Raw genomic sequence first — 13448 nt, forward strand, 5'->3', positions numbered from 1 at the left:
ATTATACACAGGAAAATATTTTCTGTCACTCATTTTGGTAGGTGAAGTTTTACATAGATTCATCACAACTCAGGTGAAATGTTTAATGCCCTTTTATTTATTTGTGACTTACAGAAAATACATTTAAAATGTCATGTGTGAAAAATCACAATACGTAAACTCAAAGGACAAAAAATGTGTCGAATTCATTCTCTTAATGACACAGTTAGATGCCGAAGTTTTAATAAATATTACATCAATAGACTTGTCATACAATCTTCAATATTTCTCCCCTCAATGTAATGTACAAATCACTTGCATCTAATGGATCTGATGGAGCATGCCATTCATTTTCCTCCATGAGCAGACAACACAGCTCAAAAACAGTTTCATCACAAGGAAACGGGGCTTTTGGCGTGCACTCTTCCATACATACAATGACCTCTTCCATTTCAGCAGATTTCAGTCGATCCTCAGCACTGTGAATGGCAGGGAATGAATACATGACGACTGGCCGACCTGAAGCTGCATCACCGGTCAACCTTGATCTTATTTTGTGGGAGTTCCATGTGTTCACAACTTCATCCAGCTCATCCTGCCCAAAAAGCGGAATAGTTAAGTATTGATATTATTGACATTTTGCCCAGCAACTTTATGAACATTCAATTTGCTTGTTTGAGTCATCCCATCTACAGTATGCACTATGCAAAATGACAAAAGTATCTGTAGTACATCTGACTGTCTTACTTCAAGTATTTCGGAATTAAATTTTTACCATTGATTAATTTCAATGCAGAAAAAATAATATGCACAGACAAAGTCTTTTACCTGCATGAGATTGAGAATGCAGAACTGGATGAGGCTTTTATCCAGAAAGTTTCCTGTGAAGTGACCATCATCCTGAAGAGTTTGAAATAAATTCATCCAGAATTGTGCAGTCTGTTTACGGAGGGTGGTCCACCATCCTTCAATGCGCTGATTGGCGGTACTTCTTCCATAAAGGAAACTTTTGTCCCCTGCAAAGCTATCTGAGTGGTTTCTTCGCAAAAACATTTGCATCTGTTCAACATGGCCATTTTCTGTGCCCCTGTCAGCACGGATCCTTTCTGGGCATCCACCAATGCGTGAAACTGTTTTAATAAAGTAACTTGCAACCACCTTCGGACCATTGTTTGTGGTGTAGGCCTCTGCCCATAATACGTATCGGCTAAACCCGTCAATGCAGCCATGGATGCCAATCCCATAGGGTTTCAATTTATCATAGCCATCCATGTGCCAAACAGCATTTGGTCCTCTGCAGCTGTATTGCCGTCTTCGTAGGCGTCGTGCTCTTCTTAATTCCACACCAACGGGGTCAATCATTTTTATAATTTGCCGTATTGTGTCTTGTGACACAACAAATCCTTTCTGAATTGCTCGTAGATGAAGCCATCGATAACCTTGCATCTGCCCACTCGTCATGATCTCTTGCTGGATAAAAGCCAACACTTCTCCCAGGTCTGACTGGTTCTTTCTTCGATACAAACCAAGTCTTCGGCATATGCTCTTCAGAGTCCGAATACTCATGACAGTCTGAGCACGATGTGCCACTACTGCAAGTATTTCTTTATTGCTGAGTGAAAGTCTAAAGCACAGCTTGATGAAGTCATCCAAATCTGGCTTTTCAGCTGCCACTGTGTGAGTTGTAGCCTCCATCAGTCACTTTATCTGCACAAGAAAAGATAAAAAACAATCATATTTTAGAATTACTGAAATAATGTAGCGTCTGACAAAACAGTATGCATATTATATATTTTGTAAATAATAATGTTCGCATTTATCGTGTTGTGTCAGTTTCAACAGTTCACTACACTCATCAACCTTCCCAGTTAGTAGTAAAATACAGACGTGTGTGTGCATATGTGTGTCTATGTGTATATGACATCACCGTGACATATATGGATTGTCACGTCAGTCTCTTTTTTATGAATTAGTAGCGAAGCTACAAGCTACATGGAGCATTTCCTTTAAGTACTCAACAGTCACCAAATGAAGGCAATATGTTACTCACCCTCTGCTCCTCCATAAGTGAGATGATGTCCTCTGAAACTCCTCGACTGCGCAAAAAGTCACTGGTCGATGACATGTTGTCTCTTCACAGCTACACAGCGATCTGACGTTTCCCGCCCCACAATTCATTGCTCAACGTCACAAAGTGAGAATTCTGAGATTAAAGTCAGAATTCTCACTTTAAAGTCAGAATTCTGAGATTAAAGTCAGAATTCTCACTTTAAAGTCAGAATTCTGAGATTAAAGTCAGAATTCTGAGATTTTTTTTTTTTTCTTTACTGGCCCTAATCCTCTTCCGTAAAAAAGAGACGTCTCTCGTTTCGTAGCATTCGCCAGAGCCGCTCACACTGGTGAATTTAACCACCTCCTCCAGCAGCGTCACCGGGATACGGCCACTTCAAACGGTACTTCAAGCGGAACCACCGCGAGTTGGACGACCTGTTGGTCTGGATCAGTGGCTGAATACAGGACATCAAGTGCCCGCGGTCTGTCCTCGGTAAGCAGCTCGATGTGTCGTTATGTACGCGGACTTGTGTCCAAGTCTTTCTGAACTGTCATCAATTCATCAACTCCGCGGTCGTATCTGCTGTGTGCTTGAAGTAATTTTCGGAGATATATAATCTGTCATCGTCAATAGTATGTACACTAAAACTAGACTATTTGAAACAATATTTATATTTCTTTGAGTCTTGTCAGTTAGCGCCACTTTGTGGTCATCAATGAATGCAACAGTTAAATGCATTGTGATGAAACTATTTATCCTGTGAGGCAGATGCACTGTTGTATGATTGATATATACTTAAAGTTATCACCAATATATATATGTTTACATATCCATGTATGGTTTATATTTTGCAGGTATTCGGTAACAGGACACCTGCTTCCATGTTGGTGTGACCGTCCATTTCCAGGAGCTGACCAGAGGACTCCAGCCACAGACCACACATGTTTTTGTTGTCCCCGGAGGGACGGGGGTCAAGAGAGGCGGACCCTAACCCTAACTGTGGCTACAAAGAAAGTAAATGATCCAAATTTCAGTCAGCTGTTGTTTTGCTTGGTAAGGTAAGGTAACTTTATTGTCAAATATGCTACAGTACGAGACATATAGCATGGATGAAATATCTGGTAAAGTAGCATGTACATTTTAAATTTATGTGGAACCTGGAAGGAACAAGGACCTTGAAAACTGTCCCATCTTCTGAGCTGGGTTTGTGGAGGGAGTACATTAGTAGATGTTTGAGCTCAGCTTCAGCATCTGGTGACACCATGCTCTGAAGGTCTCTTCCATCGGTGTCCTGCACATAATGGAAGTTGAGTTCAATAGTGATAGTGATGAGTACGAATAAATAAAATCTGTATAGGACAGCAATACTTAACCTAAAGCAAGTCATGTCACGATGACAGTGCTTGAATGATGGAGAACATTTAATAACAAAAACAGAACAATGCTAGAAAATGCTATGTCTACATACATCAGGAGCAGCAGTGGATGAGGAGGGGCCAGTGTTAGGTGGAGAAGATGCAGCAGCAGCAGGTGAGGCAGAGGAAGGTCCATCCTCCTCCTCATCATCACCAACATCATGAGTGGATCCATCCTCCTCCTCTCACATAGCGTGATTACATTATTGTACTAGCTATACTGAAAAAAGCAATACAGAAAGCTACATACGTTTTTATATTTATATATTTAGCTAGTATTCAGAATGTCACCACTAAATGAACGTACAAACCGACCTGCTACCTTGCTGCTGCTGCAGCTGCCTCTCCAGTCATGTTGGCCGAGGTCTCTCTTGGAGATGAAGGGCTCCAGAAGAGAGAGGACGGTGAAGAACGCTCACTTCACGGCACTACAGTAGATGCCACTGACCACTCCGCTCCTCGATCGCCATCCTCCCCTCATATAAACAGAGCCTTCAGGACGTCTCATCTGAATTAAATTAAATCAGAAACAGTACTGATTTATCCCGTCGCCATACAGATGTAGTTTCTACAGTCGCAGCAGTACATTCGCCTCGTAAACTCGGTGGACATTGCGTTTAGTAAACTTAGGTAAATAAAGGTGTCAACTCACCAGGAACGCCACCGTTGTGGCGAACTTTCCCTCCGGACAAGATTCTTCCTATTTATGTTCCGGTGGAAATTAAAAAATGCAGAATTTGTGCCACTCACGACAGGACGGCGGAAAGTCTGCATGTAAACAACTGCAGCCATTAGCTTCTCCTCCTCCGGGACACATCACTCGCGGATCTGGTCTCTGATTGGTCAACGCGCCGCGACTGGTCGCAGTAGTTCAATTTTTTGAACTACTGCGACTGTCGCAGTAGTCCAGTCGTGTCGTCTTGAGTAGCCGGAATCGCCATATGTAGCTCAAATCGCGTAGCGTCGCACACTCCAGTCGTGTCGCGGCTGATCATCGTCAATCGGCCAAATCAGTCGTGTCGCTTGCGGAAGTCGCGTTCGGTGTGAAAGTACCTTTAGAGATCAAATACGGAGAGTATTGAAAACCTCATGAAATATTCTTGAACATGGCTCTTGTGGTGTGTCAACAGTCGCGTGTGGGTAGAACAATGTTTGTCGTAAGTAATAGGGAGACGTTTGGGTCCCTTCAAAGGAAGTTGAGTTGAGGTTCCACCGAGATTTGAACTCGGATCACTGGATTCAAAGTCCAGAGTGCTGACCATTACACCATGGAACCATGAGGATTCTGAAACTTTGGAGTGGTTCTTGGACATTCCTTCATAAAGCTCTTGCCAGTAGAAATGCAGCAAGAGGAAACCTCATGGTCCAATGCTTTCTCAAACACTCCAAAGGAAACAAATGAAACTGAACCCATAGCATTAGAATAGAACATACAAATGATCATAGCAGAGGATGGTTTCGATCCATCGACCTCTGGGTTATGGGCCCAGCATGCTTCCGCTGCGCCACTCTGCTTCCATCAGACAACACTGAGCTAGTATCCATGTGGAGGAACACAGCTCTTGTCATGTAAACTGTTCCTGCCATTCACTGGCATCAACAGCACAAACTGGACCTGAATGAAAGTGGTTGGAAAGACTTCATTCCCTCAGATTTAGCCTCATGCACCAGGCTACACAGATGTGATGAAGAGCTGGGTGAAGACACTTTGCATTGTCAAGAGCATTTGAAATGGGACCCACCTCAGTTTTTCCCAAAAAATCCTGATCAAATCAGTGATTTCCTTCATGATGTTTTCTGTCATCACATTCATTGTATAAACTATCTCACTCATGATAAGTGTGTTAACAATCACTATTTTCCCATCATCTCTGCACTAAAATGTGTTCAATTTCATTTGTTGACATTTTGCATGGTGCTTTTTATTTTTTTTTTCACAAAAACACATTGTCAAACTATTTATTAGCAACAATTAAAAAAAAACGTTATTTCTCTCAGAGATTAAAGTACAGTGGTACCTCGGTTTTCGAACGTCCCAGACTTCCAACAAATCGGAGTTTGAACAAAGATTTCGAGATTTTTTTACTTGGGATTTCAAAAATCCAGAACTCGAACGCCCCCGGAAAAACATAACGTGCGCGGACCGATCAGCTGACCCACGACGCGCTTTGTTATTGTGGAAATTAGCTCTATTTACTGACTGTTTTTTCTTCATATTGAGGTGTAAAACCTTTCCTGTCTCCACACTGGACCGTGGTAGAGCGTCACAGGGGAGGTGCTCACTCTCCACACCTCTCAGGCTGGAGCACTCACTCCAGGGTTTGATGTCCTGTTGTCAGCTGGAGCTGGGACAGGGATGAGGCGAGTCTGGGACAGAGCGTTACTTGGTTTATGACTTTGTCACAGCCAAACTGCACAGAAGCGCACATTCAGAGCTGGACACGCACCGGGCACCTCTTCACTTCTGGAGAGACGTCACTCTACATTCACTCCTACAAAAGCCTATTTTAAGGCTTGGAACGCATTATTTCTTTTTCCATTCATTGTGATGGGAAAAATCGATTCGGATTTCGAACAAATCGCTTCTCAAATGGCCGTCTGGAACGGACTGTGGTCTTTGAACTGACTGACCTCGAATTGCAATATTTTGCGTATATTTTTTACATTTGTTTATTTGTCATCACCTGTTGATGTATGTTCTGTTATACATTGAACATATTAATAAACTACTCAGTGGCGAGCTGTCCCATAGGTAATAGGTTTAACACTGTTACGTCTCTGCTTGGTGAAAAGGAAAACAAAAGTTTGAGCAAATGGTTCTTAAAGTAAAGTTGTTTTAGATGAACATAACTTATCAACAATCACAGAAATGTATGTAAAAATGCAAATGTCTCAAATGCAACAGTTTCTGATACTCACTAAACTGGATGTTCACTGAAAGGCGTGCAACAACCAAGGTTCCATGGTGTAATGGTCAGCACTCTGGACTCTGAATCCAGTGATCCGAGTTCAACTCTCGGTGGAACCTGTCTCTTCGGTGTGAAGTGTGTGAGTCAAGTTTTGGAAAGGCATCAGGAGCCATTATTACCTTAATACCAGAGGTGATGTACAGTATACAAGCGATGAGAACCCACCAGCTTCAGGTATGGATTTACAGGTGATGCAAGAATATACGAAAATTGTAAATTTAGGGAAGGAAAATGAAATATTCATTGGTAATAGGTTTAGCACTGTTACGTCCCTGCTAGGTGAAAAGGAAAAGTTTGAGCAAGTGGTTGTTAAAGTAAAGTTGTTTTAGATGAACATAACTTATCAACAATCACAGAAATGCATGTAAAAGGGCAAATGTCTCTACACCAGTTTATAAAACTCACTAAACTGGATGATCACTGAAAGATGTGTACAACCCCAGGTTCCATGGTGTAATGGTCAGAACTCTGGACTCTGAATCCAGTGATCCGAGTTCAACTCTCGGTGGAACCTGTCTCTTAGGTGTGAAGTTTGTGAGTCAAGTTTTGGAAAGGCATCGGGAGCCATTATTACCTTAATACCAGAGGTGATGGACAGTACATTGGCGATGAGAACCCACCAACTTCAGGTCGAGATTTACAGGTGAAGGAAAATGAAATAGCAGAAAGAAAACAATATGAGCAATTGGTCACCAAAACAAAAAAGGAATGTGATGACAGAAAACATCATGAAGGAATCAGTGATGTGATCAGGAACATGATTTGGGATGGGAAGGAAGCCAGGATCAGGAAAGAGGTTTTCGAGCATGAGGATGATGATGGAGGATCAAGCCAGTTACTTTGGAGAATCAGAAAAGTGTGATAAGGGTCAGAACAGTGACAAAATACTTGGAACAGGAGGATGATCAGATATGGAAGAAGGTTTTGAAAAGAAAGTTAAGGAAATATTGTGGTTGTGAAATAATGGGAAAATATGTGTCTTTTAAAGAAGCACATTTAATAAAAACAAATGAATTCCACGAGGAAGTACTTGAAGAACGAAGATACCCCCTAAACAAGGTGAGCTATGACTGCGATACATTGTTGAAGATCTTGAAACAACCCATCTTTCTAAATAATGTGACAAAGAAAGTGAACAAGGTCCTAAATAATGAAAAGGTATGGAAGACTGGGATCAGAAAAATAAACTCTATAACTTGTGAGTACGTCCCAGGATTCATGATCGCACAAGTGCTGATCGATCAACAGGAAGAGAAGGGCGGAGCTCTGAGACCAGGAGGGCGGCTCTAGTCATGCAGGACGTCAAAGAAGTCATGTGGACAGAGTGGAAAAGTAGAATTGAGACAGGAAATAATATAAGAAGAGGCAGAAATGACTGATCTTGTTTTATATCAGAAGAGGACAGAAGAAAATTGAATTAAGTACATTAAAAACTAATTTCTGGTCCTTTGAAGAAAATCAGAATCATTACCCATTGAGAGAAATTGGATGGAAGATAAGTATTTAATTTTTAGTAAGTTGAGGACGAAAATGTGTTTGTACTGCAGGCCCTCGGTTTGAACCTTGCTCTGGGATGGAAAACTGGATCAGGTTCCCATTTTAAATTCTGTCGACAATACAAAGCATGTGCTGCTCAGTTCAAGCTCTGCTTCTTTGACAAAAGATGGCTTTCCTCGCAGTTGTCTTCACCCAGCTCTTCATCACATCTGTGTAGCCTGGTGCATGAGGCTAAATCTGAGGGAATGAAGTCTTTCCAACCACTTTCATTCAGGTCCAGTTTGTGCTGTTGATGCCAGTGAATGGCAGGAACAGTTTACATGACAAGAGCTGCGTTCCTCCACATGGATACTAGCTCAGTGTTGTCTGATGGAAGCAGAGTGGCGCAGCGGAAGCGTGCTGGGCCCATAACCCAGAGGTCGATGGATCGAAACCATCCTCTGCTATGAACATTTTTCATATCCTGTTTTAATGTTACAGGGTTCAAATCCAAGTGTTGCCAACAACATGTTCATGAGGAAGCATTGGACCATGAGGTTTCCTCTTGCTGCTACTGGCAAGAGCTTTATGAAGGAATGTCCAAGAACCACTCCAAAGTCCAACAACTCTCATGGTTCCATGGTGTAATGGTCAGCACTCTGGACTTTGAATCCAGTGATCCGAGTTAAAATCTCGGTGGAACCTCAGTTTTCTTGTCCTGGAACTCGCTTTGGCGTCACACTGACTGAAGGTGTCCTGATCACTGACGCCAAACATTGTTCCAGCCAGACACGACTGTTCACACACCACCATCCACCACAGGAGCCACGTTCTGAAATTCCTCATCACTTTTTCATTTCTTCACTGGATCTCGAAGACCAAAGTGGTTTTATTCAAATCCCAGCAGTGTCTCACTGGTGAAACATTGATTTTAGGCACTTGGTCAAGACGGCAGGATTTATGACACCAGTTTTACAAAGAACAGTCCAAAAACCACTCCAAAGTCAACATGACTGGTTCCATGCTGTAGTGGTCTGGACTCTGAATCCAGCTGCGTAAGAGCTTTTCAATGCGTCATTCATGTTCATGTGAGTGGTGAAAGTGAAGACACTTAAATGCCTCGTTTCCCTGAGGTGTGTCAAGCTGTGTGTGAATGGGTGTTTGTGTTGTGAGCACTGTATAAGCCTGACACACCTAATTGAGAAATGATCAAAGTAGTTAAACTATCATTTTGGTAATTGTTCTGTTGCTGGTTTTATGGGAAATGTAAATAATGGCAGGGTACATGTCGTGCCATCCAAGACAGTGGACCACCAGCGTCTGAGGAGGCAAACTATCTCAGTGCACCAGAAAGTTCCTCTGAGGCAAAGCTCACAAAGTTCACCCCCATGGACGGATGTCCTCCATGACGGGTTTGTGAAGAGCAACCCAGGCCGCATCCTACCGTTCATATATCACAACATGAAATCTGGCAAAAGCAAAAAGAAGTTCTCCCCATTTTCTGAGCCTCAGCTCGCAAAGTGACAAAGTGTCAAATCAATGTGTTAAACATTGATTTGGCACTCAATGGTGAAAAATCAATGTTTCACCAGTGAGGTACTGTGGGGATTTGATCCCAGGATCTCCGGTTGACTAGACAGGGGCTTTGACCAACTAAGCCACAGCGCCACACAGGTGAGTTGTTAAATGAAAAAAAAAAATAAATTAAAAAAAAACTCTGGTCTTAGAGATCTAGTAGAGAGAGTAATGAAAACCTCATGAAATATTCTTGAACATGGCTCTTGTGGTTTGTGAACAGTTGCATCTGGGTCGACCAATATTTGTCATAAGTAATAGACACCTTCAGGCAACATGTCTGAGTCACTTCAAAGGAAGATGTGTTGAGGTTCCACCTCGATTTGAACTCAGATCACTGGATTCAAAGTTCCGAATGCTGACCATTACACCATGGAACCATCAGAGTTTTCATACTTTGGAGTGGTTCTTGGACATTCCTTCATAAAGCTCTTGCCAGTAGAAATGTAGCAAGAGGAAACCTCATGGTCAAATGCTTTCTCATGAACACTTCGAAGGAAATACATGAAAGTGAATTTAAAGCATTAGAATAGAATATAAAGATCTTCATAGCAGAGGATGGTTTCGATCCATCGACCTCTGGGTTATGGGCCCAGCACGCTTCCGCTGCGCCACTCTGCTTCCATCAGACAACACTGAGCTAGTATCCATGTGGAGGAACGCAGCTCTTGTCATGTAAACTGTTCCTGCCATTCACTGGCATCAACAGCACAAACTGGACCTGAATGAAAGTGGTTGGAAAGACTTCATTCCCTCAGATTTAGCCTCATGCACCAGGCTACACAGATGTGATGAAGAGCTGGGTGAAGACACTTTGCATTGTCAAGAGCATTTCAAATGGGACCCACCACAGTTTTCCCCAAAAATGCCTTATGAAATGAATGATTTCCTTCATGATGTTTTCTGTCATCACATTCATTGTATAAACTATCTTACTCATGATAAGTGTGTGAACAATCACTATTTTCCCTCTCAGTCCTAACTTCCTGGTTTTCCCAGAGTTTAATCCTTATTGTCTGTTTCATGTTGTCTTTTCAGAAGAGAAATCCATGAAGGTTATAGACGTCCTTCAATGTTGAAAACCTGCCAACCAGTGGCAGAAATATCATCTCTAACAGACGTCTGGACTGCAAACAACTCCTCCAGGATCTCTGCTAACTGTCATCGCACCACTTTCATGGAGTCAGAAGCCTCTTGGTGCCACTGGAAAACAAGGCACGGAATTGTCCTTGAGCAGAGACAGAGAGACAGTGAACAGCTGGAACAACATTTGGCTTTGTTGGTGGAACAAGCTTGGACTGAATGGTGTTGATGAGGTTGGACAGTGAGAGTGGGACAGAGCTTTGAAATGACCTGGCATCTGCTCTGCCAAGTCTAAAATGCAGGTTCCACCGAGACTTGAACTCAGATCACTGGATTCAGAGTCCAGAGTGCTGACCATTACACCATGGAACCTCATATGTCCCTGACTGAACATCAAGCAAATCCAGTTTTAGAAACTTTGTTGTATAGACCTTTATTCTATTTCTGTGATTATTTTGAGTGACATTAATGTTGATAAAGTAACTTTAAGCTGGGACGTAACACAGTGTTAATCCTATTACCAATGGAACAGCTCGCCACCTATTGGTTTTATTTATTTCTTTGATTTGTTTTCAACAGAAAAGTACACACAAACGGGTGATGATGAATAAACAAATAAAAATACAGGCACATTATGGCAATATGAGGTCAGGAGTTCAAAGACAGAGTATAAAAATCTGTAAGAGAAACTACATGATGACTTAGGGACATATATATATATATATATATATATATATATATATATATATATATATATAGCTTTTACTGAATATTTTGACACTGCTTTTGTGCTCTCAAAGTGTCTGTCCATCAATTTTAAAATGTAGCAAAGAGCAACACAGTGATGTATTATCACACTGACCGTTCGGCTCTTAACCGAACAGTTGCTGGTTGGATCCCACCCAGGGTCTATGATGATCACCCAGACAGCCATATGAAGCTCACCTTCATCGAACTTGAAGATTCCATGAGCATTGGTGCTGTAGACGTTAGCAGAGCTGCCTTCCAAGCAGTTGACATGGGTTTGATTCCCATCCAGTACAAGGCACCTCTGTGTTTGCTGTACAATCTGGAGTCTTCCCATCAACCTTTCTCAGACATGGACTGATAACATGAATAAGAATAAGATAATATGAACAGGAATGAACTGTGATGTTGTTGAAGATGCATAGAAACGAAGTGCAATGGCTGGGAATCAAACCCAGGTCAATTGCTTGGAAGGCAGCTTTGCTCGCCACGATACAACCGTTGGCAATTCTATCCAGGAACAAGCAAAAACACTCAATGCGGCCACAACAACCTGGAGCTGAACGCCCAGAAGACAGTGGAGATGATCATAGACTTCAGGAGAGTAACAGTTTCTCTGTCCCCTCTCATGTTGGCTGGTTTGCCCATTCTTATTGTGGACTCCTTCTGCTTCCTAGGAACCGCCATCACTGAGGACCTCAAATGGGAACTGACCATCAGGTCCCTCATCAGCAAGGACCAGCAGAGAATGTTCTTCTTTAGGCAGCTACGAAAACTACGACTGCCGATGAGGTTGCTGGTGGAGTTCTACACACCATCATCCAGTCCATCTTCACCTCCTCTATCACCGTCTGGTACAACAGCACCACCTCCAGGTACAAGGGCAGACTGCAGCGCATTGTGCGTTCTGCTGAGAAGGTGTTCGGTTGCAGACTGCCAACTCTTCAGGACCTGTATGTCTCCAGGACCCAGAGACGTGCAGGTCGGCTCAGAGCCGACCCTTCTCACCCTGGACATGGACTGTTTGTTCAGCAGGCAGCAGGCTACAGTCCATCCTCTTTTATTCCAAAACAAACTCTTACCTTTGTAGTGAAAATGAAGGGGAAGGAATGGTCGCAGACGCCTGCGTCTAGTGACTATTACAAAGTAATAAACCTCAAAAAAGGGCACCAGCTAGGATAAGGAACCAGACTCCGCTCCCCTGGTCTCTTCACCCTCATCCCTCCAGGGAAGATCCTTCAGAACACTGTACATAGTTCACTTCAAGTCTGACCATGATTCTGGGTGTATTGAATGAGTATAAATGTAAGAGTGAATTATGTTATTGTTGCAAATAAAAAGTTTGTCAATGTGGTTTTGTGAAAATGGCTTCACAGAAAAATAAAAATAAAAAGTACTATGCAAAGTTTATGGTGGAGCAAGAGGAAACCTCATGGTCCAATGCTTTCTCATGAACACTTCAAAGGAAACACATGAAATGGAACCTATGGCATTAGAAAATAATATAAAGATGTTCTTAGCAGAGGATGGTTTCGATCCATCGACCTCTGGGTTATGGGCCCAGCACGCTTCCGCTGCGCCACTCTGCTTCCATCAGACAACATTGAGCTAGTATCCATGTGGAGGAACACAGCTCTTGTCATGTAAACTGTTCCTGCCATTCTCTGGCATCAACAGCACAAACTGGACCTGAATGAAAGTGGTTGGAAAGACTTCATTCCCTCAGATTTAGCCTCCTGCACCAGGCTACACAGATGTGATGAAGAGCTGGGTGAAGACAACTACAAGGAAAGTCGTCTGTTGTCCTGAAAAAGAAAGAAAAAGAAGAACTTGAACTAAGCAGGACACACTTTGCATTGTGAAGAGCATTTCAAATGGGACCCACCTCAGTCTTTCCCATAAGTTCCTTTTGAAATGAGTGATTTCCTTCATGATGTTTTCTGTCACATCACATTCATTGTATAAACTATCTTACTCATGATAAGTGTGTTAACAATCACTATTTTCCCTCTCAGTCCTAACTTCCTGGTTTTCCCAGAGTTTAATCCTTATTGTCTGTTTCATGTCAGAAGAGAAATCCATGAAGGTTATAGACGTCCTTCAATGTTGAAAACCTGCCAACCAGTGGCAGAAATATCATCTCTAACAGAC

At 42.3% G+C, this 13448-nt stretch overlaps 1 protein-coding gene, 1 long non-coding RNA gene and 5 other non-coding genes across 8 annotated transcripts; 4 read left to right on the forward strand and 3 right to left on the reverse strand.

Annotated features, from left to right (window-relative positions):
* Positions 1–25: 25 nt before the first annotated feature.
* LOC128767531 (uncharacterized) lies at positions 26–2157 on the reverse strand. The gene is made up of 3 exons (XM_053879641.1): positions 2030–2157; positions 808–1686; positions 26–574 (listed from the first exon to the last, which is right to left on the reverse strand). Exons 2-3 carry the CDS (start codon positions 1672–1674, stop codon positions 248–250), a joined length of 1194 nt encoding a protein of 397 aa, XP_053735616.1. The 5' UTR covers positions 1675–1686; positions 2030–2157; the 3' UTR covers positions 26–247.
* A 167-nt stretch (positions 2158–2324) lies between these two features.
* LOC128767541 (uncharacterized) lies at positions 2325–12780 on the forward strand. Of its 2 annotated transcripts, XR_008416135.1 has the most exons (4): positions 2325–2524; positions 2887–7059; positions 10506–12172; positions 12263–12780. It is a non-coding gene; the product is annotated as an uncharacterized LOC128767541 (long non-coding RNA). The 2 variants fall into 2 exon arrangements; XR_008416132.1 differs by having other exon boundaries at positions 10506–12780.
* Positions 4652–4723, reverse strand: trnaq-uug (transfer RNA glutamine (anticodon UUG)). Its single transcript has one exon. It is a non-coding gene; the product is annotated as a tRNA-Gln (tRNA).
* trnaq-cug (transfer RNA glutamine (anticodon CUG)) lies at positions 6404–6475 on the forward strand. The gene has a single exon. It is a non-coding gene; the product is annotated as a tRNA-Gln (tRNA).
* On the forward strand, positions 6859–6930 carry trnaq-cug (transfer RNA glutamine (anticodon CUG)). Its single transcript has one exon. It is a non-coding gene; the product is annotated as a tRNA-Gln (tRNA).
* trnaq-uug (transfer RNA glutamine (anticodon UUG)) lies at positions 8526–8597 on the forward strand. Its single transcript has one exon. It is a non-coding gene; the product is annotated as a tRNA-Gln (tRNA).
* trnaq-cug (transfer RNA glutamine (anticodon CUG)) lies at positions 10851–10922 on the reverse strand. Its single transcript has one exon. It is a non-coding gene; the product is annotated as a tRNA-Gln (tRNA).
* Positions 12781–13448: the final 668 nt, after the last annotated feature.

This window comes from Synchiropus splendidus, chromosome 1 (genome assembly GCF_027744825.2).
Source record: "Synchiropus splendidus isolate RoL2022-P1 chromosome 1, RoL_Sspl_1.0, whole genome shotgun sequence".
Classification (NCBI taxonomy): Eukaryota; Metazoa; Chordata; class Actinopteri; order Syngnathiformes; family Callionymidae; genus Synchiropus; species Synchiropus splendidus.